This window comes from Gallus gallus, chromosome 26 (assembly GCF_016699485.2).
Source record: "Gallus gallus isolate bGalGal1 chromosome 26, bGalGal1.mat.broiler.GRCg7b, whole genome shotgun sequence".
NCBI classification, from domain to species: Eukaryota; Metazoa; Chordata; class Aves; order Galliformes; family Phasianidae; genus Gallus; species Gallus gallus.
In genome coordinates this window covers 2,149,110-2,175,701 of record NC_052557.1, presented here as the reverse complement: position 1 = coordinate 2,175,701, position 26,592 = coordinate 2,149,110, and the positions used below count along the sequence as shown (strand labels likewise).

The window sequence follows — 26,592 nt, the reverse complement described above, 5'->3', positions numbered from 1 at the left end:
CTCTGTGCATCACAGTCCCGAAGGAAATTAAATGCCTTGTGCCATATGGTGCACAGCACGAGAGGGGGGGGCTCTGGGGCAGCATCCACCCCAGCACACGGGGCAGGTGCAAGCTGGGGGGGCTTCCAACCCCAGCAAGAACCACTGCCTGCCCAGCACAAAGCACGGCGATGGGGAAGCAGGGGGAAGGCTGACACATGTGCAGCCTAACCCACTGGCAGAGCAGTGGGGAGGCAGAGCCAATGGCTGCTTCTCATGCTCAGTGAGTCCGTCCACCTCCCCGCAACCCCCCCCCCTACACCTCCCCTCCCGCATCGAGTCCTTAAGTTGCAGCTTTTAACTATCTCCGTGTTCAAAGCAAATGCGATGCTCAGCGGGAACAGAAGGCAGCGCCTGCTGGCAGGTGGACAGCATGGACAGCACGGACAGCCATCCCGGCAGGGCCGGCTGCTGAGAGGTACGTCCTTCCGAGGCGGGGATCCGAAAGCAATCACATTTGGGATGCAAACTCGGAGCAGACTTGAATTTTCCAGCAGGGGGAATATGGAAATCTGGCTCCGTCGAAATGATTCATCCCCTTCCCACCCCTCCCATGCAGTCCCCGCCGCTCTCCCTCCCGCTGGGTGCCGTCGTGTCGCTGTCTGTGTGTTGGTGTCCCGGCGGCACTCGTGGGGCACTGCGATATCGGCTGCTGCCGGGCGCTGAGCTGGGATCTCCCCGGTAAGATCCGTCCTCGGGGAGCGGGGTGCTGCCCTGCTCCGTGCTCGGGGTGCAGTGAGGGGTTCCCGGGGCTCCCAGGGGGGCAGGGAGGGATGGGCAGGAAGGGAAGTTCTATTCTCTGCTTCCTATTGATGGGTTCTATTCCATTTCCGAATGCTGAGTTCTATTCCCCTCTCGTGGGGATCTGCTCTCGAAGCACACCCCGATCTGGTACTGCCTTCATCTGACCCTGTAACGGGGTGCCAGGCTGGGGGATGGCAGGGGAGGAGACCTGACCCCCCCCCAGTGCACCCATGTGGGTTGTGTGAGCCGTCCTGACCTCGGCTTGTGCTGGGGGGTGCCCTCCCCTTTGGGTGTGGGGGGGGTTTTGACAACCGTGGCCCCCGAGCAGCGTGTGGCTGCATCTCTGCAGAGGCAGAGGGCGGCAGGGATGACACGGGAGTGGCACAGCCCCTGGTCGGGGGGGGGGTGGAAGAAAGTGACTTCTTCCCCACCGCTGGGTGGGAAGCGCGTGGGGCTTACTGCTCCCCAGACTTAGAAACGCGGTGCTGCTTTCTCAAGCAGAATTAAAGAGGGGAGAGCCACAGGTGTGCCCCAAGCGGCAGCACCTGCCTGGTTTCTGGGCGGCTTGGAGGAACTTTGGTGTTCTCGTGAAGAAGAGAGCAGCCAGCGAGCACAATCACAGCCCCGCTGTGCCCCCAGCGCAGGGCAGGGTGCTGCAGCCAGGGATGCGCTCAGCCCCGCTGCTATTTCCCACCCCCACGGCCCCGGTGCCGGTGTGGGGCTGCTTTGTGTCTGTGCAGACGTCTGATATCTCAGAGCCGGGGTCGGTGCCGTCAGGTGGCGCTTGGGAATAGGCGGCAGCGCTGCGGGACGCACTTGTTGCTGAGAGATGCGCCGGGCGGCACCGGGACCCAAAGGCGCGCATCGGCTGCGCTGCTCTGCGGGGTGATGGGAAGGGAGAAGAGAAAGGGGCAGCGTGCAGAGCCGTGCACGGTGCGGAGACGGGGAGATAAGCGTGAAAGCTTTTCCTCTCCTGTACTGGAAAGTGTGATTTTTAAGTATAGGCTGTTTCTTCAGCTTTAGAAGACCCGTCTGGCATGTGATTGCAGCACCGTCACCTCGTGGGCTTTGCTTGCATGAGGTGCTCCACGCACGTGGTGTAACGTGGGGCTGTGCAGGGTGAATGTCTGTGAGCAGGCTGAGAGCCTTGGTGTGCAACTTGTGATCAGCAGATGCTTGGGGTGCAGAGCAGAGCGTGACCCTGTGGTCTCCCTAAACCTATAGCAAACCCCGGAGCACCCAGCAGCACTATGGCAGCCCTACAAACCTCGGTCAGTCCTATAGCACCCAGCACAGAACCCACAGCTAGATCAGCCCAAACCATCCCAAATGCCACAGAGCTGCTGCACCCATGTGCCACCTCCCTGCACCATAGGGGAGAATCCACCCCAGCACAAGGGGATGGGGTCAGGCAGAGGAGATGCAGTTGGGACTGTACATCCACTCTCCACTTTTAGGGTCAGGGAGGGTTTGCCATCCCCCAGGGCAGACGCAGCTCTCCTAACCTCAGGGATAACCTCTGCTGACTGCCAGGCCAGGTGTGCCCAGAGGACAAAGAGCAGCACTGAAGGTGATAGAGCTTTGGGATGCTGTTAGATGCATAAGGTGTTTTTGGGGGATCCCAAATGCAGTGGTGTTTTGGGGGATCTGAAGTGCAATGGTGTTCCTGGCAATCCGAAATGCCACAGCATTTTTGCAGCTTTGCTTAAGCATACGGAAAACAGACAGAAGCTGAGGAAGAAAAGAGCTGTTCTGACAGCAGCAAGAGCATTCACATCGGGGTCTGCATGCATTTCCACTATGGTAGATCTGATGCAACTTCCACCCAGAGATTAAAAACCACAAGTGCAATTGCAGCCCTGCTCAGAAGGCAGATGGGGCAGTGGGGTCAGGGTGCAACAGGGGTCCCCCCCACGTCACCGAGGTGCACAGCAGCAGAAGCAGCACCTTCCAGTGCATCTGGAGCAGTGCAAGCCCCAGACCTTGTTCCTCCAGCTGATCCCATGGGTGCACACAGCCTGTGGCATCGCCCTGGAGCCCTGCAGAGAGCGGTGTTACCAGCAGCAAGGGATCACGTCCCCTGTTAATCAGCATTTAATTAAAGGACATGCTGACATTTGGAAATCAGAAACAATTCTCCTGTGTGGGCTGTCTCTCTCTGCTGCTCGCCTCTTCTCTGAATCACTCGCTGACATTTTGCCAGATTAGGATGTGACTCCGTCTCTCCCTCCTTCCTTATAAAAATAAATTGAGAAGGAGATGCACGGCCACTGCCACTCCCAAGGGAGGGGATGGAGGAACCCTCCCCTGGGGTGTCGCTGGGGTGCAGCTCCCGCTCCGGCTGCCACTATGGCACAGCAGCTCCGTGTGGGGCAGGTGGGGCTGTGGGTGCTGAGCAGTGTCACACCCCACCTTGGCATGCAGCGATACAGCAGCTCCCCAGAGCCATGTAGATCCAGAGAGCTGTGCAGGGATCTCCACGTGCAACCCACTCCACGCTGCTCCTCCTCCCAGCCCCGAACCTCTCCCCTTGCATCGCATTGCACTGCAGCAGCGCAGCACAGCCTGATGCCCAGCGAGGTGCCCCCTGCTCCCACACCTTCTGCTGCTCTTGAAACAGGGCCAGCGTTTTTGTTTATCCATCAGCCCTATGCCAGGGCTGGGAAAATGCAAACAGCAGCGAGGGATGGGGGAGGAGAAGGGATGTGGGGGGGAACCCTCACCGCTCGCTTCCCCTTGGCTGCTCATTTCAACCTTCTTTCAAGCAGAAATTACTCACATTAATCAAGAGTGAGAATGTGTTTGCAGCCCTGCAGATTTGGCAGTGTGGAATCAAATTCCATCAGTAGCAGCAGGAGGACGGGAGCCTGTATCTCTGCTGTGCACAGCCTAATAGAGCCATTGCCAGAGGAAATTGGATCTGAGAACTCCCCTAAATTAATCTACCCTTTAAAAAAATGCCAGGAGATCTACATGACAAACGAGTGTTTGCAATGGGAACTGATGCAAACATCCAGCACATCTCATCTGTGTGATCCCCTTCTGCCTTTCAAGGAGGCATAGGAGCAGCCCCAGCTGGTGGGTGGGGGTCCCAATGGGTACTGGGGCCAGAAAGCTGCTGGGGCAGGGCAGAGGTGCAAGGTGAGCACTGCCCTTTTTGCAGGCTGGGAGCTGGCTGTGTGCTATGCATGGAAAGGCAGCATCCCCGGAGGAGCAGAGTGGGGTGCACCCAGGCCTGGCTGGGTATTGGGGCCACAGGGTTGGCTCCTCACACCATGGCATGGGGCACAACGAGCAGGAGAAGGCTTTGTGGCTTTGGTTTGCACTGCGGGGTTGGGGCGCAGGTGCTGCAGCCCGCTGTGCTTTAATAGAGCTGCTGCTGCTCCAAGGTGATTGCTACTTTATTGGCTTGTTTTTAGCCGTGCGGCCGAGCTGAGAGGAAGATGGATGGGGCTCATCTTGGGTGAGACTTCTGCTTTGCAGCAGGGGGTCTGGGCACGAGGCTTTGAAAGCTGCCTTGCAAACAGTGAATCTCCCTGCTGCAAAGCAGGATGCTCACGGGCACCTGGCTGGGGAATGGTCCCAGGGCTGGGCACTCAGTGGGACAAATGGGTGCAAGCCCAAGTGCTGCTGGGACTCAGCATCACCTTCCCCTTTGTTTCTTCCACTGGTTACCTCCCTGCCCTATGCATGAAGGCAGAGGGGACAAGGAGTGCATCCCATGTGCAGCTTCTTTTGGTGTCTTTGGGTGTCTTTGCAGAGGGTGTTGTGGGCACTGGGTGTGAATTAGGTGTGCAGTGTAAGTGGGCTCGTGTGATTGCACGTGGGCAGGTCGGTGTTTCAGTGGGGGTTTTTGCTCCCTGGATAGAGGCACTTCTGGGAGGTTTTCTTGCAGGAGCTTTGCTGGGAGCTGATGGAAAAGAATCAGCAAGGTGCCAGGCTATGGCAAGGAGGGGGAAATAGAACACCCGGGTGGTCTGAGCCGAAAAAGCATGAACTTACTGAACAAAATGTGGGCGCAGACAGTGTGTGGCAATACCTGGTGTCCCCTGTGCCATGGGGAGCAGTGCCATGCAGGGTGCAGGGACAGCACACGTGTGCAGCACGGCCTGGCACGCAGTGAGCCCATGGGGCTATTGATTGCCTTTACACCATAACCTGACAGAGCCTCTTCTGGGGATGTAATGGAGATGGATGATCCCATCCCCTCACCGCAGTGCTTTGGGGAAGGGGGAAATTATCTGCCGCATCCTGGAGGGATGCTCTGCGCTCCTCCGTGCCTTGCGCCCATCACTCATCTGATTTCCACCTCTCTCCATGTTTTATCCCTCCTGACGCCTTCCTGGCTCTGCCTTGTGCTGCCCAGAGCCTACCAACCCACCTGGCACTGGGAGCACTGGGTGCAGCCCTCACCAACAGGACGTGGAGCCTCTCTGCTAGGGGTCCCCGTGCCCCATCCCAGGACATGTGGGACACCAATCGATGCAGCTGAAGCTCTTTCTCTGGGTTCTTTGGGAAGCGCACGCAGTGCTTCTTCCTCCACTGACCAGCAGTTGTGAATCCATCTTTTCAGCAACACCAGGCTTGAGCATCCGCGTGCCAGAAGGCAGTTGTGCACGGCCATAAAAGTGATTTAAAGCAGGCCAGGGCTCTAAAAGAAAAGAAAAAAAATAAAGGAAGCTCGTATATTATCAGGTCTTTATTTCTCTTCTAGCTCCTACCTGTTAGGATTCGCGTTTTCAGGCACAAACAACACAGTTGGAAATGCTTTTACATAAGATCTGAGAATCCTCCTGACTCACAGGGCTGTGGGGAGGAGAAAAGATGGCCCAAGTGATGATCTCCAGAGCTGCCAGCACCCGGCGCAAAGTAACCAGCTCCTAAACCTTGTGGAACCCAATGCGTCCTGCTGCTCTCTGCTCACATCCACATCCTGCACGGCATGGAGAAGGGTAAGGTGGTTCATCCCTGATCTCAGCCCCGAGGACATGCAGCCATGCAGAGCCCTGGGGATGGATTGCAGGCTCTCCTTTAGGACTTTGTCTTTGTTCCCCTTGCTTCCCTGGGCGCCGTCCAGCCAAGTTCCTCGAAGTGAGAAATACAGCCTTGCAGGAGGAATCATCCTGTAGGAAACACGTGGTGCTGTTCCAGCCTCAGGTGTCCCCTTGGATGCTCACAGCTGAGCAATCACTCTTCTTCTTGGCTCAGGGAGCTCATTTCCTAAATGGTGCCATCTCCACTGCAAGCACCGACAGCTGATTTTGAAGAAAATCACAGAAAATAGAGCACTGCCAGCACCTGCCTGGACGTGGACACGCTGCAACCCACAGCAATGGATGTCTGAATGCCCTTTGCCCGCTGCCCTGGGGCTGATTTTGCAGGGCCATCTCTATAGGGAGCAATGCAGAGGGGCTGAGGAGTGCGGACATCTCCTCCCGCTGCAGCTCTCAGCTTGCACATCTCACTCTAACATCTGGCCAAGTTGTGTTCCATGGGCAAAGCAAGCTTTGAGTCCAGGCTGACAGCTCCTGGGAGATCAGCTCCGCCAGCATCATTTCTTGGTGATAGCTCACTCACAAAGGGGGAAAGAAATGGAAGCAAATCTTACATGACACATTTATTTTTGTCATCTATTTATTAGCTCAGAGCAAAAGGCCTGCTGCGCTGCATTGTGGGGATTATGCAAATGAGGGACATCAAGACAATTAAAAAAAAAAAAAGCCCAAGTGAGCACCGTGTCAGAGCTGAGCAGATGCTGAGAGAGGTGCAGCCGCTCCCGACCTGATGCACCCGCAGCTCACCCCGTGCCCAGCCCAGGCTGCAGGGAACCCACCGAGCAGCTCGTTAACCCCAGCAGCTAACGAGCTGCCCAACGCATCCCCAGTGCAGCGCTCTCAGAGGGGTTTCTTCTGCACCATGCTCAGGGAGGGATGCTCTGGGTGGACCGTGCTGCGTCCTCAGTGCTGCGCTCACCTGTGGCTGAAATCAGGGCTTAAGCAGAATTCAGATCTCTGGGGAGGCCGATGGGGCAGAGAGCGGAGAGGTGGCCTTGTTGCCATGCCTGTCCGCATGGGAGGGCGGCAGAGCAGCAGGGGATGGTGAGGTGATGCTCTGCTTGTTGATGCTTGGACACAGACGTAGGAGGAGGATTTGTGGGGCACTGCGGGCCTGCAGCCTGCCTACCCCCCCTGAGCCCCCATTGGTACAGCCAGGATTTATGAGTGCTCGAGGGAACGGATAGCAGCGAGAAGGAAAAAAAGTCCCAGATCCGACTTTTTGCTCCTGCATGACCCAGAAGCCTCAGGATGTGCTTCTGGGGATTCGTCCCATTGGGACCTCTTTATTTTGACGTGGAGACAGAGGAAGAGCTCAGGCACATCTCCTGGATGTGGGAAAACGCCACTTCCCTGGTGTGTGTGGAGGAGATGTCACTGAGTGGCACTTGGAGGCACTGAGCGATACGGGGAGCAGCCGGGGTGCCACGCTTCCATCCGCACTCTGCTAATTATACTCATTAGGGAAGGAGTGCTGCCTCCGACTTGGAGCCACAGCAGCTATTTTTAATTCCCTGCTGCCAAAAGCTCACCTCGGGGCGCTGGGGAGGATTTTCTCTGCAAGGCGTATTTCTCCTCCCGGGTCAGAGGCTCTTTGTGTCTGCCTGGCTGGGAGACGGGGCCAGAGACAAAGCAGGGGGAGGAACAGGGAGAGGGCACCGGGCGGCCCCAGCACTGTGTCCCTGCTGTCCCCATGTCTGTGTTCCCACAGTCCCCATCACTGTATCCCCTCTGTTCCCACTGCTGTGTCCCTCTGTCCCCATCCCTGTGTCCTCGCTGTTCCTATCGCAGTATTCCCATTGTCCCCGCAACTGTATCCCTGCTGTCCTTATCTCTGTATCCCTGCTGTCCCCATTGCTGTGTCCCCATCACTGTGTCCCCACTGTACCCATCACTGCATCCCCATCACTGTGTCCCTCTGTCCCCATCCCTGCATCCTCACTGTCTCCATCGCTGTGTCCTCACTGTCCACATCACTGTATCCCTGCTGTCCTTATCTCTGTATCCCTGCTGTCCTTATCTCTGTACCCCTGCTCTGTCCATTGCAGTATCCCCATTGTCCCCACTGCTGTATCCCCGCTGTCCCCATTGCAGTATCCCCACTGTCCCCATCACTGTGTCCCCATTGTCCCCATTGCAGTATCCCCACTGTCCCCATCACTGTGTCCCCATTGTCCCCATCAAAGTATCCCCATCACTGTGTCCCCACTGTCCCCATCGCAGTATCCCCATTGTCCCCATTGCTGTATTTCCGCTGTCCCCATTGCAGTATCCCCATTGTCCCCATCACTTTACCCCTGCTGTCCCCATCACTGTATCCCCTCTGTCCTCATCTCTGTGTTCCCCGTCCCCATCTCTACACCCCCGCTGTCCCCGTGGTGGCCACACGCGGTTGCGGGGTGCGGCCGTGCGCTCGGCTCTGCAGCCCGGTGCGGTGCGGGGAGCGGAGGGGCCCTCTGCTCTGAGCTCACCCCGTCCCCAGGAAGGGGGGAGGGGGGGGGGAGGGAGGGAGGCCGCTGCCCACCGCCCCTCCCGCCCGCGCCACACACAGCCACACGATTCCCGACAATTAGGAGGACACCTATTCAGCACCGCTCCCGTGGCTTTTGTTCCTGCTCCGCTCCGCCGGCAAAACGCTCTCCCCCTCCGCCCGGCCGCGTTAAGTTCCTCTCCGTAATCACCTCCAGCGGAAAGTCCTGAAATAGAGGAGGAAAAAGAGAGAGAGGAAAAAAAAAAAAGAGTAAGAGGAAGAAAGTAAGGCAGCGGGGTTTATTTTTCTCTTTCTCCCTTTGTTCGGAGCGTTGCGTGGTGGGGTTGTGCGGGTGAGAGGCAGAAGTGCACCGGAGCACCCACACCTGCATGCAGCAGTGCGTGCATTACCTGCACCGCCTCCTGCGGCCGCACAGCAGCGCTGCAAAGAGCTTCACCTTCTGCTTGCGGTGTGTGTGTTGGAAATGTGTCTGTGTGTGTGTGTGTGTGTGTGTGTGTGTGTGTGCAGAGGGATGTAAATATTTATGCCGTAGCCAATAGACGGCACTGGCTTGCAGTGGTGCTGTTCTTGGGGATGAGGTGTGATCAGCCGAAATAAAAAGCATGTCAGCTCTCTTTGTTTAAGGCAGAACGATCAGCAGCTGGTCAGAATTCATTAGGATACGAACGTTTGTGAAGGTGACATGCATATGTGTGCGTTCACCTTGCTTATACTGGCACGGTTTGCATGCAGCGCGTTAGCATACAGCTAAAGGAGCTGAGGGGCCCTTGAAGTGTTGCATTTCAGCAGCGAGGTGTGCAGTTGTGTGAGTGCTCCTGCACATGTTGGTGTGCATGCATGCTAAGTTTTGTGTATGTGTGTGTGTGCACAGCACTTTCGCAGTTTGCAGCGTGCGTGAAATCCGTGCAAGGAGCTCCTGCTTGCAAGCAAAGGGAGCGATCCGTCCTGCGTGGAGCAGGAGCATGCACTGGAGTGCAAAGAGCTGATCTGTAAGGAAAAAGAGCCGTGTGTCAGTGTGTGAGGGGGAGATCAGAGCTCTGATGGAACAGCACTGGAGAAATCCTTCCTCCGGTTGGGAAGTTGCAGTTCAAACACAGTGCTGGCATTCGGCAGAGCAGGAGTGAGAGCGCTGGGTTTGCTGCGATGAGGTAATCCCGAGCAGAGATAAGGGAAGTGGTGCATGTATTAACCTGAAGGGAGCGGTGATGTCAGCAAGGGGGAAGGAAATCAATGACTGCCAGGTAGGAATAGCCTTGATTTCGGTGTCGTTTGATCCCTGCTGTTGTTTCATCCGTGCTTGGCTGCTGAAAGCAAAGGGACAGAGGTGGGGTCCTGGGGGGGGTGACACGGTGTGGAGAAACAGAATGGTCCCCAATGGTTTGGGCAGGGATTTGGTATGGGTAGTGCAGAGACTGTGTGTGTGTGTGTGTGTTTGTGTGTGCAACGCCTGTCTGGGCTGCAATAGCCCATTAAGGAGAATAAGCATTTTTCTCTGCTGGAAGCACAGGCGATGGTGAGGAGAGGGCAGGGCTGGGGACCACGGGGAGCTGGGGGTGTCCCCTTCTGGTTTCTACCCAGAGCATGCTGGCATTGGGCTGGGTGGGACCAGGGCTGGGGTGGCTCTGTGCAGGGAGAAAATGTTCGGTATGGACTCGGGGCATCTCCACATCGTGCTTTGGGTCTGCCCATACGGTTTGTGTCCCCTTGGTTTGGCTGTCCCTTGTCAGCTAGGAGGGAGCAGCTGGTGTCCAGCAGGGCGACCAAGGGAGGAAAGGTCTCTGAGGTGGAGGAGGGACGCTTTCTCAGTCAGGATTTGTCCTCATGCTAATAGGTGGCACACTGTGTCACGGGTCCCCAATGAGTTGTCAGCAGAGCATGACAAATCGCTGGGAACAGCAAACAACGGCAGACGAAACACAAATCCCTCCTGTCTGCATCACCTCAGATGTGACACCGCTCCGTTTTTCACGTGGTGGGAAGACGGGGATGGTCAGGCTGAGAAGTGGGGATGCATCCGAGACCTCCAGCGAGGGGAGCGCCTTCCCTGAGTGCCACCCCTGAGTGGGGACTCTGAGGACCTGGAATGAGACCACGGCCACCAAATTGGGCACATATATGTGAAATAGGGTCCAAAGGGCTGCATGAGGCCACCGTTCCACCTTGCATGCCCGTGCATGGGCAGCCCATCACATTCCCAGCCATATCCCCCAGCTGCAGCTGGTGATGGGAGCAGCCCTCTGTGAGCAGGCTCCGGCTTCTCTCACTTGTCTCACTGCAATCCCCCAGTGCCAGAAAGAGGGGCTGGGGGTGTCCTGCTGAGCTTCAGGGCCCCATTGGGTGCTGCTGCTGGCGGCGTCCTGCCCAGGGGCTGACTCAGAGCTCAGGGCACCACCACAGGCTGCTGCTGCCTGAGAAAGAGAGCTTCTCATCAGCCCTGTGTGCTCCTGCAACCCCAGACAGACAACCCTCCCCCCCCCCTCCCGGCTGCTGCAGCGTCTCCTGCCTCACAGCCCAGACTTAATTACAGCTGGGGCCGCGGGAGCTGAACTGGCTGTGACCAGGAATGTGCTAAAAGGCCCGGCAGGATCTTGTTAGTGAGTGACTTACCTGGATTCCCGAGCTGCGTTTGCCCTCTCCTAATGGGCTTCGTGGCAGTTTGCAGGAGCAGATCTGGGTCATTATCTCATCCCTTCCCTCTCTGCCTTTCTCATCCCTCCGCTTGGAGATAAAGCTGGAGCAAACAGCCACTCTGTGTGCGTGGGGCTGAGCTGAGGGGTTGGGGAACAGCGGGGTTTGTATGGGATCTGGAACACAGCGTGGTGGCTTTGGGTTCCCATGGCTGGAAGGGCTTCAGTTCCTCCTGGCTCAGAGTTGAGTGTTTCTGTGCAAACATTACTGCTCCCCAAAGTCATCCCTGGAGCAGGCGGTGCTCTGGGATCCTGCTGCTGAGCGGGCTGAGCTGATGGGAGGTTTTGCTGCCAAGTTCCCTGAGTTATGGGCAAATGGGGCCCTGGACCCACTGGCAGAGGATAACCCACCCCATGGGCTGCCAGGGCATCAGGGAGAGGTTGCAGAGGCAGGCAGAGCATCCCTGCAGGCACAGAGCAAGTTGCAAAAGTAGCTAGAAAATGAAGAGATCTCCTCTGCTTAAAAGGAAGCAGAACTGTTTTGTGCTGCGTTGTGTGTTTCAGGAGGAGGCTGTGATTGCACGTGTACCTGCAAGGTGAGGATTTGGGTTTCTGGGGCTGCTGGAGCACTCAGTGCAAGGAGTAATGCAGCGCTGCGGTGCTGGCAGGTGAGCAGCAGCTGCCGTGCATGGAATGTGGTGCTGCGATTGCTGCACTGCTGCTGCAAGCGTGGATTTGTTGAGCATGTCTCTCTCAGGTGTGTCCCAGTGCTGCAGACAGCAGCAGCCTGCTTTTGAGGGCAGCGGGTCTGTGTCTGCTTGCTGAGGGATGCGTATAAGCTCAGGTGATGAGAAAGCTGATTAAAATCCATAACTATCCATTAAAATCCATAACTACCAATATCACCCCGTCCATGGGATGTATGAGTGGAGGACAGCGTGCACCTCAGCAGCAATACCACGAATGCATCTGAGCCTCCTCTTCCCCACGTAGATGTTTCTATAAAAAACAAGAAGTCCAATTGTAACGACTTGGAGGACACAGCAACGCACGCTGAAGGCTGGAAAATGACATTGTTACAATGACAGATATTCTCCAAATACCCAATTCATGATCCTGGGCGCCTTATAAATGTGATTAGTAGATCTAATCATGCTGTGCTGGAGCCAGTTGTCAAGGCAGCTCGAAAATGGATCTCTGCCCAACTCTGACTTCAACTGCTCCCCAAGTTATAACAGTTAAAGTTTAAAAGCGACGCAGAAGTTCGGTCCTACACACCCTGCAGGCAGTGTGGGGCTGGGGAGGGGGATGGGGGGCTTTAGGTGATCCCCAAAAGAAAAGCTGATTGCTCCCTGTTGGGATGCTATGGGCTCTTATAGGTGAACTTGGCTTGACCCCTCTGTGTTCTTGAGCAGTGGTCCATCCATCCATCCATCCATCCATCCATCCATCCATCCATCCATCTATCCATCTATCCGTCCATCTATCTGTCCATCCATCCCACTGTTTCACTGACTACTGTGTGCTACTGCAGCAGGACGGGGCAGCCGCAGCTCTGTGCCCATCTCAGCTCTCCCTGCACCTCGTGCTGGAATTCTGGATTCTCTCCCTTTGGGCACTGTAATGTGGGCACTGGACAGCCCTGGAGGTGATGCCCACATGCAGCTCTCTGTGTGCTGATGGGATCTGCCAGGCACAAGGATTTCTGCAGACCGGCTGGGAATAGGATGTCCAAAAGCACTCCGGTGCTTCTGGGATGATACAGAGGCAGCTTGCTGCAGCATCCCCGTGTCCCTCAGGACCAGCAGAACCAGGCTAAGCCCAGAGTGCCCCCAGCTCCACGAGGAGCTTGCAGATCTCTTGCTGAAAGCAGCAAAGTGTTTTTTAAAGCACCACAAGGTGAGCCTCTGAGGTGTTTGATGCCTTTCTGGGGGGTTTCCTGGGGGATCTGGGTGGGGGGGGGGGGGGATGCAGTGCAATCCAACGGCGCTCACAGCGCTTTGCAGGTGCTGTGTTTTTAGGGCAGCTCCGATGGGATGAAGGCTGAGAGCCCCCCAACCTGCTCCGAGGGCCCCACCTCCATCCTGCAGCGCCCGGGACAAACAACACAGGGGAGGCTTTGAGCGTATCCAAGATACAGCGGATTTGGGCACCTTGTCAAATGTTCTCATTGTCTGACCCTTGTCCAGACGCCAGTAAAACCCTCTGGGAAATTCCCCCCTCCACCCAGCTCACCGGCTTTAATTACAGGAGAGGAATGCGAGGTGCAGAGCTCTACTCCCACCACCTCCGTGCCATGTCTGTGCCCCACACAGCCGGGAAGGGGAATCTGTGGGGGCAGAGGGGGTTTATGGAGGAAGAGCTGGGATGCCCCCAGGGTGAGGAGAGGGGGAGGCAGGTCCCCCCCGTCCCGCTCTGGCAGCAGTACCCGAGCAGCAGGACATGAGTAATATCTATCCCACTGGGGGAGTTAGATCAAAGGCACTGAAGTAGATACAAGAGGTTTCTGCTTCACAGACCAGAGAGGCTGCCGTTCAATAGAGCCTTTGTTACCGGCTCTGCGGAGCTGGAGATGGAGAAATACCTGACCCCCCGCGCCCCCCCCTCTCGCGGCCCCTCGGTGCACAACCATTCCAAGTATGCGCCCGTGCAGCAAGGCTCGGCGGGGATGCGGGGATGGGGCACTGGGGACAGGCGTGAGCCCCCAGAGCTCAGAGTGCTGGGAATGCTTCCCTGGGCACGGAGCATCCCTGCGGTGCCCGAGTGCTGCTGGGGGGAGCGGGCGATGCGATCCCCATCCCCGTGCCCCGTTGGTGTGCTGTTGTTGCCTCGGAGAGGATGCTGTGCTGCCAAAGGTGAGGTCAGCCCCAGGGAGGTGTGGGCAGGTGCTGGGTCACCCCGAGGGCTGCTTGGCTTCTCTGGGTCCTGTGGGGTTGTGTGGGGCTGGTGGCGCTCATAGGGGCATGCGCTCTCAATGCTCCAATGGTGGGAAGAGAAAGGTGGAGCTGCAGATGCCCGGAGCTGAGTGCCACAGCAGAGCAGTAGGACTGTGTCTCAAAGAGATGTTAAGTCTGGCTTGACAGTCATCCCCCCACCCTGCGATGCATGAGGATCTGGGAAATGTGGGCTGCATCCTCAGTGTACCCCTGGGAGCAGCTCAGTGCTGGATGAGGGAACAGAGGTGGGCAGGGGGCACTCAGCACCTATGGGTGCTTCCCCTGCACGTGGGGCTCAGGATCCTTCTGCCCGTGGGATGAGGGGCAGGGAATTGAGTGTGGCCGTGTCATGAGGTGTGCATGCAGCTGCCTTTCCTTCTTGGTGGTGGTATATGGGAGCTCAAGGAGGCAAAGCGTTGGGAAGTGCCACTTCAGAGCTACCCCTGTGCTTCGTAAATTTGGTTTGCAGGTCAGTGCTGTCCCAAACAGCAGCATGCAAAACCTGTCTGGGTGCAGAACCCTTCCCGATTCCAAACCTGCTGGCCGTGTAGTTTTAGAAACATTGAATTCCCCAAGGATTCTGGCTAGGGCAACAAGAAGGGGAATTTCCTGGGTTCCACAGCAGAGCTGACCTCACCAGCTGCTGGCCATTAGCAGTCATGATGACCAAGCCCAGGTCTGGGCAGGGGGAGAGAATAAAGGCAGGGCCTGTGCAATCTGCAGGCATGGTCTGAGCAGGTTGGGGGTGGTGGCAGAGGGCATCCCCTGGGTGTGGGGCAGCACAGAGGCTTTCCCTAAAGAATAAAGGGAAGGAATGGGGTCTTGGAGAAGCAGCCAGGTGCAGCACCTTGTCCTGAGCTGCCTCTGGGTACGTGTGGGGAGGGATGAGGTCCTGAAGGCAGCAGGGGAAGGCACTGCAGGAGGCGGCTCTGCAGCCGGGGCTCTCTGTAGCCCTTTGTCTCCCCAACAAAGGCACTTCTGTTTGCTCCATCCACACCACGCATCCGCCCGCCGTGCTGCCAGGTGAGCCGACTCCTGTTCCCCATTCTGCTGCGAGGGCCTCGGGGTCAGGTTTCCCAAACAGCCCCAGAACAGGGTGCAGCTGCACCCCGAGCTCCTGCCTGCAGAAGGGATGTGCCTGCAGGCTGCTGCTCCTCTCTGCAAAGGAGCACCTGACCTGCAGGTGTGCGCCTGCGCTGCTCCATCACCAACCACGCAGTGTGACTCGAGGTTTGCATGGTGTATTGGCACCCGAAGAGCAGCCCAGAATGGTGTGAGGGGGAGCACCCAGTGTTTAGCAAAGGAGATAAGGTATGGCTATGGCCAGAGCACTGGCAAAGTGAAAGTAAACCTTGTCATTTTCTGCTCCTTGGACGCGTTGCCCTTGATTGAGGCTATGGCGTGTTGTGGTCTAAGCATCACCTCTGCTGTGAGAGGTGGCCATCCCTGTAATCACTGCTCCTTGCTGTGTAAGGAGCAGAGAAGGCACTGCTGGGGGATGGGGTGAGCTCTCCCGCCCCAAGCCATGGGGCAGAGCATTGCAGCAGTGCTGAGAGCTGCCATAGGGGCTGGCTGGATGGGGTTCCTATCTTTGTGCAGCTCTGCGCTTGGGCAACAGGTTGTGTTCCAACTGACTGCGGGGAGACGGCAGCTTAGACAGAGCCTTGCTTAATTATTAGTTGCTGTTCTTCTTTTTACCCCTCTTTTTCCTTTTCTTTCCCCAAAGACTGCTGGCTTATCCTCGGTAAGCCCTCTGCTGTGGTCTATGGCTTTTTATTCCTATGTGATTGCTTTTCCTAACTCATGTAGGGCGAAAAGCCATGGGCTACTCAGGGGAGGGACTCCACCTTCCAGGCACCTCCGCAAACCACACGGACTCCCGATCCCTTTTTAATCACCCATATTTATTTGGTAACAAATACCGAGTGAAAGGGGGCATTGAAGCCTTGCGGGGCCTTAGCAAGACGGATGGGGCAGGGGGGTGGCGAGCAGAGGGGCAGACAAAGGGGATGGGGATGGTGGGGGGCACGGCCTTTCAGGCGCCTCAGTCCCCATTCAGCACTGAAAGGGCGCACGGCGGAGGGAGCAGCTTTTCTTTGCAGTGAGCTTTTCTCACGCGGTTCAAAGCATCCCCACCTGCAGCCCCCGTGGAACAAAAGTGGCAGGGGGAGAGCTGGGGGCATTTCCAAGGGGCGATGGGCACGGCCGCCAGGTGATGGCAGGAGCCCTTTCTCCCCTATTGTCTGATAGCGTTTGCAGGTGGCTGAGAAAAGCTCGGATGCCTTCCATCCCATCAGCTGGGGAGGCTGCAGAGCCTGGAGCTGGATGGGTTGTGCCACGCTGCACCCGTCCCTGCAGCCCCCAGGGAGTCAAGCTAAGCATGTGAGAAAGGCAGAACTCGGCAGGTCTGCACCTTTAATTCACACGTGCACAGATCTCATGCAGGGATGGGGCAGCACTGAGTGTGAGACAGGAGGGCGATGCCACCAAGCAATGGCTGAGGGTCCCCAGCAGCTCTCGGTGCAGGAAGAGAGGGATTTTCGCTTCTTTGTTTGGTTGTGTCCTTCCCCCCCACCTCCGCTTCCTGAGCTTTGAGTCATTAGGTGTCAGGCTTTCAAGTTGAGTTCACCAGCTTGGAATGCATCTTTAAAAATAATAGTCCTTGGGGGGGGGGGGGGGGGGGGGGGGAAGAAAAAATGGAAGCTGAGATTTGCTGTAATCCCATGACTCAAGGAGGTGTGGAAGGAAGGGGATCGTGAAATCCCATGAGCTCCGACAATGGAAGCATGAGAGCTGGCACGGCCGTGCCACATAAATCATCAAAACGAAACACCATCGGTCAAAATGAAAGGAATTAAGCCAACCTCGCCGGGCTGTTTTAATTATTTTTTAATGAGGATTTGCTCATTCAGAAAATTCACCCGTCACAATGGCCACCATTCACAGCGAGGAGGGCTGCACCCCGGGTTGGATGTGCGTGGCCATGGGGTGTGTGTGCCCAGGCTGGGAGCTGGGGGTGCTGCTGCCACAGCAAAGGGAATAGCAAAGAGAAGCCAAGCAGCAGCTTGGGAACATCCTTTTCATTGCAACCCTACGTGTTGGGCTGGGGAAGCAGCAAGGAAAGTCCACTCCATCCAGTGCATCCTTTGCAGGTGCTGTGGTCCCTGCGTTGGGGGCTTTGCTCCGTGGACACAGAGCCTGCAAATCCATTGCTGGGGAGGAGGTGTTGGGTGTAGACCCATTTCTGAGCTTCAATCACTCCCAAGCGTTGAGAGGCACACAGGAACCCAAGCAGCCACCCTGGAGCAGCAGCAGCCCCTGTGGATGTTTCGGTGGCTGCTGTGCAAAGCGGCTCAGTGCAGGTTTATTGGCAGCGTGGCTGTGCAGTGCTGCTCCTGAGACTTGCTCTCACTCCCCTTCATGCTACTGATCTTTCTTTTAGCAAGGCAGGCACGAAGCAGGGGGAGAAACAGAGGGAGTGTGAGCAGCCCTGTGCTGTGCTGTGTCCTGGGGGGGCTGCAGGAGTGGGGGGGTTGGAGCGGTGCTTCTCAGGGCATCCAATGCTCAGCAGCCGGGGCTGTGGTGACTGCCTGCCAAATCTCCATCTTCCTTGCCCTTGTTTGTGCAGATCCAGCGCACAAAGGCTTAAGCAGCAAGGTTTGGCTTCTGCTTTTCCATCTGTTTGATCCTCAGAGGGACATCTGAGCAGGGCATGCAGGAGTTGGATGTTGGGGGGGGGGGGGGGATGGGGACATGCTCGGGACGAGTGCTTCTCTGCAAACTGCTCTGTGCAAAAAGCCTTGGCAGGGAGCCCTGGCTGGGGTCCATCGTGCAGAGGAGACGCTGCCAGCACCAGGTGAGCTCTCAGCTCAACCACAGTGTGGCCTCTATGTCCCCGATGACCGCCGCCTCCCTGCTGGCTGCGGCGGTCCCATAGGGTCAGGGCTGCTGGCGTTGCTCACCCAGGTTATGGAGTTCAGCGCTCCCATTTGGGTGTGTGACAATCCCAGCTCAGAGCCTCCCTTCGCTGTGCGGATCGACTCCAGAGAGCACCGAGCAGCAAAGCAAAGCCCCTCTGCTGCCGTGCTTATAAAACATTCATGGCTTTAAATAAAACAGGAGGGCAGGTTGGCGTTCTGAAAGCAGCTCAGACGACGTGGGCATGCACCTATCCTTCAAAAGGTGCTGAGCAAAAATCCATCCCTGCTCCGGAGGTGAGGGCTGGAGGAGCTGCTGCAAGGTGCTCCTGGGCAGTTCTCCTTCACCAGCAAAGAAAACTGCTGGAGCCTTCCTGAGCTCCCAGGAGCGAGCGTGCAGAGCAGGACACGTTGCTAATTACAGCTAATAACCATTGCTTAGAGTGAGGCATCCCTGGGCAAGGCTGGGGCTTGTTCTGTGCTGCCCTGCGGGGAGATACAACTGCAGCTGTGTGCTGTGGTGCTGTGCCTGGAGCTGCAGGGTCACCCTGGCTGTCCCTCCTTGTGTCTCCAGCCCTAAGTTTGGCCCCAGGCATGGCAGAGCCACCCGGCTCGTGCTCAGGTCTCAGTGTAACGCTGTGCTGGGAGAGCAGCACGAACAGCAGCAGTTTCTTGCTGGGCCGCCCAGCCCTGAGAGATAACCAAGAGGAGTGCCGACGATGAATGCTTTAATTACAGCCAGATGATAACAAATGGAAAAGCTGTTGTTTTGTAATCAGATCTGTGATGCATGCAAGCTCACGGACGTCCCATAGAGGATGGTGCTCAGCACGGAGCAGGGGGTTGAGGAGCACTGCCAGCACACCTGTGAGCATGCCACAACCCAGAGCTCCGGCAGCAGAGCTGCAGCCCATCAGTGCCTGCTGCTTTTTGCATGAGCACGCGTGGCTCTGTGAGTTGCTGCACCACGGTGCGACCCGTGCCTGTCTGCAGGTATAGCATCATTGCACCGTGCATTGCATTGCACCATGCACTGCACCCAACAGAAGTGGACAGAGACCCTGGGGGGGGGGAGGGGGGGGGGTCCTTGTGGGCATTTCCCAAACGAGACAGAAAGCAGTGGATCCTTGCTGGGAATTATTTACCCCTCTCTGCTCCGGGTGGGGAATTATGGATGTGCCATAGGGCTCCTTCCTCCTCCCGGCTGCTGGAAATGGATTATTTAGTAACTGTGAGGCCACCGGTGCTGAGTCAGCCCGCAGCTAATGAACACCCCGGCTGCCCATTTGGAATTTATTGCACCTATTAATTACAACCATTAGCTGCAGCCAGTGAAATTTTTATAATGAGGGCCCTTGCGACTTTGCCTTCCTAGCAGCAAATTAACTGTGTGGGGGGAAGAATCAATGGGATCAGCATACTTTACAGAAGCGATGTTTTAATTAGCGCTTCTCTGCAAACATGCCAAGCAACAGCCTGGCCGTTCATTATCTCTCCTTAAAGGGACAGCGCTTCTTTTCTGGCCGGCTTCAGCCCGCGGTCGGGTTTCCAATGCGTTGCCGCTCATTAGAGAGGCTGCTTTGAAGTCGGCTTTGTCTTAGGCTGGGCTGTGAGCAGCGTGATGCCGTGGTTTGTGGAAGGGGGGGGGTGAAAGCAATGCTAGGAAATGATGGCTTGGAAATAAGGACCGATTGGGTGGATGCTGTGGCTGCGAGGAGAGGGGGAGGGGTTTCATGTGATGGGTGCTGCGTGGGAACCGTGGGGTGCTGCGCTTGGGGGGCACTGTGTGGTGCTCTGATGCTCAGAGCAGCTCTGGGGTTGGGACCCACAAAGCCCTCCGTGTTCCCCATAGCACACCCAGCTCCCCCAGCTGCAGAGGTGCATTGCTCAGCTGCAGAGAAAGGCAAACCGGAATCAAATAGCTGGGAACTCCTCTACTTTTCATTGCCATTTGATTCCGTTCAGATCCTCCAAAAGCAAGAAAACCAAACCAAACCCGAAACTAAATAAAATGAAAGAGACCCATTTCCATTGCAAATGATCCCATTTCCCAGGGGAAAAAAAAAAAAAAGAAACAAACCCCGATGCGAGGCAGCTTTGAAACCCAGAGCTTAAAATGCAAAACTTCACGTTGTTTTCTTTCCAACCCAAAGTTCATTCGATTGCATTTCTCCCAGAATAAAAGCAGCGAAGCGAAGCAAAGCAAAGCTGGGATGGGGCAGGAAAGCAGCGTTGGGTTGAGATGCTGATGCTTTGTCTCCCTGTGTGCACGCTGTGCACCCACATCCCAACCCCTGCATGGGGAGGAGGAGGAGGAGGAGGAGCAGAGATTTCGGTGCACTGTGAGCATTGCATGGATGCAAAGCAAAGCCCAGCCCGGTAATTGCAGGGCTATGGGACAGGCTCTGTCCAGCTGCTTCGTAAAGACATTTTTTAAGGGCTCGAGGAAAGTGACATTATTAAAGTGAGCATGCTGATTCCAGACAGCTCCCAATTCATCACCGTGACAGTGACAAACACGGCCTGGGGTTATGCAGTTGACTAAAGAGAATTCTCGAGCTTTACATTTTTAATGCTCCTCGCATTTTCTCTGCTGCAGCAGAGTTTTATCCAAAGGATCTTCTCCCCTGAATAGAAAGGGCAGCGTGGGGCTGTGAAGCATGCCCGGCCCTTGCAAATCAAGCAGGGTTTCTGTCATCGCTGCCCAAGCTGGTTCATTTATTTTTTTAATTATTCCTTGCTCCTTCAGGATCCTTTTTCCACCTTTTCAAGAAGAACAGGAGCTCCAGCCTCAGCTGGGCTGCCTCTATTCTCTGGGGCTCATTCATCATTGTCTGCTGCCTGAATGGAAGGCAGAGGGTCAGCCTGAAAAGCCTCAGCGTTACAAACTCCTCCGGATCTGTCAATGGGTCCTTTCTGGGTGGGGGGGTCCTGGCAGCCCGACCGCCCAGATGCTTTGTGTCTGCAGTGTGGGGACAAGGGTGGCACAGGGACATGGGTGGCATTGGGATGTGGGTGGCACTGTGATATGGGTGGCACAGGGATGCGAGTGGCACTGGGATGTGGGGGGCACAGGGATGTGGGTGGCACTGTGATATGGGTGGCACAGGGATATGGGTGGCATTGGGATGTGGGTGGCATTGTGATATAGGTGGCACAGGGATACGGGTGGCACAGGGATGTGGGTGGCACAGGGATGCAGTGGCATGGGGCTGTGAGGGTGGGCACGAGGGGACCGAGCAGTGCTCAGCACATCCTGCACAGACCCGTTCACCTGATGGATAACAGATTGTTGGCCGTGGCGTTGCCATGGTGGGGAGCCAGGCGAGGATCTGGTGGTGCATGGGGATCCGGACTGAGTGCCTCAACCCAGGGGCTCCACCGTCCCCGTGGCGCTCAGCTCCAGCCCTTCTCTCCCAGATCCCATTCTTGGGCTCCTAACAAAAAGCAGTAGCACAAAGAGAGGCGCAGGGACCCACTGCTATGCTGAGAGGCATTCAGAGCCAGAGAGAGACTCATTCAAGAGCCTGTTGTGGTTATTTGTGAGCTCCAGAGGTAGCAGCATTTCCTGTGGGGCTGCTCAGCAGGTACCCAGATGGTTGGCAACAGCTGGGGAGGGGTGAGAGAAACAGATTTTGCTCCTCGCTCGCTCCTCGCCGGGCTGTGGGTCTGGATGCAAAAGCATCTCATACACTCAGATTCCCACGTGGCTCCTTGATAACCGTGTGCCCATTTCGTAGATGGGATAAACTGAGGCTCTGCGTGTTACCTTCTCTGTGTGGGGCTGGAGGGTGACGTGGGGCGGGCAGGCATAGGGCTGACTGCCTGCAAGCTGCGCAAGGGCTGCAGATTAAAGCAGGGAGAAGAGGAAGGTTTTGCTGCAGATAGCATTTCTGCTTGTTTGTGTTGCTTTATTTTTTAAGCAAAGCAGCCTTTCGTTTGCATAACCGCGTGTTGCAGCTGTTGGCCCATCATTAGGGCTGTGCTTTGGGGCATCGTTTTCTCTGCTGCAAATGGACTCTGAGTGAGGGGACGCCGCTCTCAGCTGTGCTCCATTGCGCTGTGCCTGCAGTGCTGTGCTGCCAGGGGGGTCCCAGGCTCCTTGTCCTTGGGGGGCTACAAACCAGCGCCGGGCACTGCAAGCTGTCCCCACATCTGTCTTGATTGCCCCCAGTTCTATATGGGGGCTCAGGTTGGTTTTCACCCCATCGTTTTTTGCTGGCTGTGGGGCAGAGGGAGGTGTTCTACTTTGGGGATTATGGGGACCTGTCTGCTTGCGTTGTCGGAGCTGCCCTGATTTCTGTCCCTCTGCCTGTCCCCATCCAGGTCCCCTTGGGTGCTCCAGGTGATGCCCCAGTTCACCTTCGCTTGCTTCTGCGGGCTGCATGGCTTCTGCAAGATGAAGAGGAAGAAGGAGGAACACAGTGCAGAGCAGGAGACAGCGGTGTGAGCAGCAGGGACAGGAGTGGGACACCGGAGCTGCAGGGGGGCATTGGCTGCCCCCTTTCCTGCCACCTCTACAGGGATCCCTGTGTTGCGGAGGTGGGATGGGGCTGGGGGTGTCGGGGGGGCTCAGCATGGGGCTGAGAGCTCCGTCTGCCCTAATGCACTCAGCCCGCAGCTCTGCTCGTTTTTCTCTCTGCAGACATCTGCCTGGCCAGGAGGGAGCTGAATCATGGGAATGCCCAAACTTGGAGGCACCAGCCGGCGTTGCAGCCATTATTGGGGTGCTGCAGCCATTATTGGGGTGCTGCAGCCACCCGGCCACGTGCGCTGAGCCCTCTGCACCCCAACAGCTGCTGTCGGAGGAGGATTCCCCACCGCCCTGCCCTCACCCCAGCACTGCTCTGCGGACAAACCCTAAAGGGGCTTCCAAAATCCAGGGCCAGACCTTGTCCTGCATGGATTAATAGTGCTGGGGAGGGGGGCTGCCCCAGGGTGGTAAGTGCTCTCACAGCTGAGGAATTGGCTGAACGTACAAGCAAGCTGTATTTTTAATGTTTTTATTATTATTATTACTGATTAAGCTTTTCTTGAGCAAATGGCTGGGACTGCAGGAAGCCATTCTCCACCTCTCAGCCATGCCTGCCCCTTGGCTGCAGCACAGCAGAGCGTGTCGGGGACGCCAAGCACACCACCAGGCTCGTGCAGGGGACACGGTGGTGGTGGCATCCGTTCCTGTGCCACTGAGCAACGCAGCTCAGCAGGGGTTGGTTCATGGTTGGCACAAAGGCCAACAGCCCTCAGTTTGGGTCACTGGGGGTTCTCTGCAGGGACGTTTCTGGCACAACCGTGTCCTCCAGAGCAGAAATCCTTAAACTCTTCCACCCGCTGTTTCCCTGCTCTGTATGGAGAACCCAATCATGGGGGGCTGAAAGGGATGCCCACAGGTGCCAGGCAGAAGATGCTCATCCCAAGGGCTGCTCCTGCTCCCACTGCCTTCACCTGGCACTGTGTGGCTGTTCCTGAGGTCCCCTGGGTCCCCATTTCCCCTCCACCCTCTCCGTGCATCCTTCCTACCTATGCTTAAAGCCATACAGGAGCTCCCCACATTCTGTGCCTTTCAGGGGGTGTCCCACAGATGTCCCCCCTGCCAGCCCCTGGTGAGAGTCCCCACAGGTCTGGGGACATCGCTGGGGTCTCGGTGGCTGGGGTGGGCTGCAGCCTGCATCCCTGGCCCCATGTACACCCAGAATTCGAGATCTCATTTCAGGCACTGCAGCCTTGGTGCTGCCATGGCCAAGAATGGAGAAAAGCAGGAGGGACAGCCCATAGGGAAGGGCAAATACTTGGGTGGCAAGTCTCTGGAGCAGGGGGCATGGATTTGAGCAGCCTCACACCCCCTGGGAGCTCCCACAGAAAGGGATGAGCACACTTGGTGAGCAATTCCCCCCCCCAGTGTTCACCAGTTTGACCTTCCCAGCGCTCTCAGAGCGCATTTGCACACCACAAACAGAGCTGTAGCCACCAGTGACAGCTCTCCTGCGGAGTTATGTTGGCTCAGCCAACACCCAGAACCAACACGGCCGGTAGTTTATTTTCTCATCCAAAGGACTGAGGACAAAAAGCAGCCAGAAGTGCCAAGAACAGAAGGTGCAGCTGAGGAGCTCTAAATCCTCTCCGCTGCATGCCTGGACTGTGGTGGGATGCAGTGGGATGGCAGCAATGCCTGGTCCCTGTGTGCCTACCCCAGGTTTGGGGGCACTCTGGGGGCACTTTGCTTCTCCCTTCACTGAGCTCAGGTGATGTGAACTGGGTGATGCCCTGCTGGGGGTTTCCCTGCTGGGCTCTGGGTTTGGGCAGCTTGTTGGCCAGGTGTCCCTGTCCTTCATCACCATGGAGCTCAGCAGATTTCAGCCTGGCACGCACGGATCAGTGGGAGATGCTGTGGTTAATGCAGGCTGTAATGTGTCCTCTGGGAGCTCTGAGGCTGCAGCAGCCTTTTACTTTGCAGTGCACACAGAGGCTCCCAAGGAAGCTGGAGCCACCGAGGTTAATGCTGATGCACCCATGTTTGGGTTCAGCTGTTGGCGCCCCATTCCTGGGGGCACACAATTGCTTCCCCCTAGTGATGATGTGGGATGATGACCCCTCTCAGGGCTGTCTTGGCAGTAGGGTGAGATTTGGGGAGATGATGGGGCAGCTTTGCTCAGTCAGGCTTTACAGAGGCTATAATATTGCTGTGAGTTGGGGGGGCGGGGGTGGCCCAGTTCATTACCGCATAACCCTCACTGCTAAACCTCTTCGACTGCAGATCCATCACAGTCTGGCATCAAAGGATGTGCAGCTAACAGCTGCTCCAAGGCTCTATGTTAAGCTGGATGCACAGAGAGCATCCCTGCAAAGGAGTTTGTGCATGGAGGGGGTGCTCGAGGGGGCTCCTGGGTGCTAAGAGATGAGCTGAGAGCTCTGTTGGAAGCACTGCACTCATGCTATGCGCTCACTGTACACAGTGCATGCACACTGCACACACTGCACGTGCTATCCACGGCACATGCAACGTTGCACACAGTGCACACATGCGCTCTGCACACACTGCACGTGGTGCAACACCCAGCACACGGTGCACACACTATGCACGCACTGCTCATGCCATGCACACCTGCATGGTGCACACCACGGTTGCACACTGGCAGCTCTGTGCCTGCTCGGGCTGCCCCTGTATCTCCAGTACTCCTATCTCCAGTGAATGGATGTAGGGTGTAGAAACAAGACAGGCAGACGCTCACCCACACTCATTACACGTGCGTGTGAAAACACAGTGAATTAACCAGGTGCAGCCTGAGTGCTCAAGGGCCCGAGCTACAGTTATTTTTAAAGTGAACTTTCCACCTCCCTGCATGGATGGAGCTCTCAGAGCAACAATATGTTTTCCGCCGTGGCTCCGAGCAAAATGCTTTGCTCCTGGATTGACCTCTCTTGTGCTCATAAACGGCTCGTGGTGCTTTTTGATTCCCCCATCATCACGCCTTGACCTCCAGATTTATGGCGAAGGTCCTTTCAGCTGCGTGTTGTTTCCCACCAGGCTCAGCCCGCCGCTCTCTGTAGCCAACCTGCCAGGATGCTGCGCTCCTCCTGCTGCCACCTGGCAAACCTGCAGCGGTCAAAGCAAAGTTGTGGGGCTTATTTGTTTTTCCTCCTCTTTTCTTTCCCCCCCCCCCCTCAACTGGCAGTGCTTTAACAAAGCCGGGATGCTTCTGAGACTGCGAGGGCTGGGAGCTGACAGCTCTCGTCAGAGGAAGAAACGCTCTCCCTGCCTCTCCTTCTCTCTCCCCCACATTTGCACAACCCCAGGCGTTTCTATAAGCTGGGATTTTGCTGCTTGTTCAGGATTTCCTCTTGCTCTCCCAGGCGACAGACACGCACACGCACCGCCTTTGGCTCATCCACGCTGCTTTTGCTTCTCCCATCCAGGAGTGACTGCACCACAATAGCTACATCCTGCCCACGTTGGAGGCACTGCACACTGGAGGTGTCCCTCCAGTACTTCCCAAGCACTTTTCCATGACTTTCCCACCCTCAGGGAGTCCGAAGCTGAGGCTGCCAAACCCATCCATGCGTTGGCTGCTGGGTGCTGAGCAGCTCCCAGTCACCCTTGTGCAAAGGGTGCAAAGTGCAAGATGCAAGTAGTGCTTTCCCATTGCACGTTGGCTCTGTGCACCACTGGGCTCCGTGCACATTGCATGACATCCAAGCTGTGGCTTTCCAGGCTTTTTCTTTCCCTTTTCACCGTTGCTCCTTAAGAGGAGGAGAGCAGCACTCCTGAAAAATGCATTTCTTCCCACCAGCAATAATCCTCCTTTAATCCTATTACACCAGGGAAAACATCCAAGCGGGGGTGGGTGCAGGAGGAGGGTCCCCATTGCACTCCGACTTTGGGGATGGATGGACCATAGCTCAGCCCCTTCCAGCCAACCCAAGCAGAGCCCACGTGGCACCTCCTGGGGCAGAGAGGTGCAAAAGCTGCAGCTTTTATGAGAGAGGGGAAAAAGAGCAGGGAGAAAACCCCATCCCTGAGTGCATCTGTGTGGTGTTTTGTGTCGGATCCCATACAATTCCCTGATTCCCCCCTAAGAAACCTGCACTGATGGCTGCAGTTACTGCACTCACGTGGATGCACAGAGCTCTGCGGTGTCTATGGTGGATCAAAGCATTCAACCTCTTCTTATTGTCCTTCCCTTTTATCCCACTGCCTGGATTTCATCACGAAGGGACCTACCCAGACTTGTTCCTCAGGAGTCTCCCAGCCTCAGTAGCCATAGAAACCAGCTATTTTTAGTCTGT

At 56.5% G+C, this 26,592-nt stretch overlaps 1 protein-coding gene and 1 non-coding gene across 7 annotated transcripts; both read left to right on the top strand.

Moving 5' to 3' along the window:
* The first annotated feature begins 164 nt into the window (after nucleotides 1-164).
* On the top strand, nucleotides 165-26,592 carry BLACAT1 (BLACAT1 overlapping LEMD1 locus). Of its 6 annotated transcripts, XM_046904236.1 has the most exons (4): nucleotides 165-262; nucleotides 359-457; nucleotides 22,135-22,350; nucleotides 22,454-26,592. In XM_046904236.1, exons 1-3 carry the CDS (start codon nucleotides 198-200, stop codon nucleotides 22,256-22,258), a joined length of 288 nt encoding a protein of 95 aa, XP_046760192.1. In that variant the 5' UTR covers nucleotides 165-197; the 3' UTR covers nucleotides 22,259-22,350; nucleotides 22,454-26,592. The 6 variants fall into 6 exon arrangements, with proteins under 6 accessions (XP_046760192.1, XP_046760193.1, XP_046760190.1 ...); XM_046904237.1 differs by lacking the exons at nucleotides 165-262; nucleotides 359-457 and adding an exon at nucleotides 659-720; XM_046904239.1 differs by lacking the exons at nucleotides 165-262; nucleotides 359-457 and adding an exon at nucleotides 9,521-9,569.
* On the top strand, nucleotides 15,641-15,736 carry MIR135A-3 (microRNA 135a-3). Its single transcript, NR_031488.1, has one exon. It is a non-coding gene; the product is annotated as a microRNA 135a-3 (primary transcript).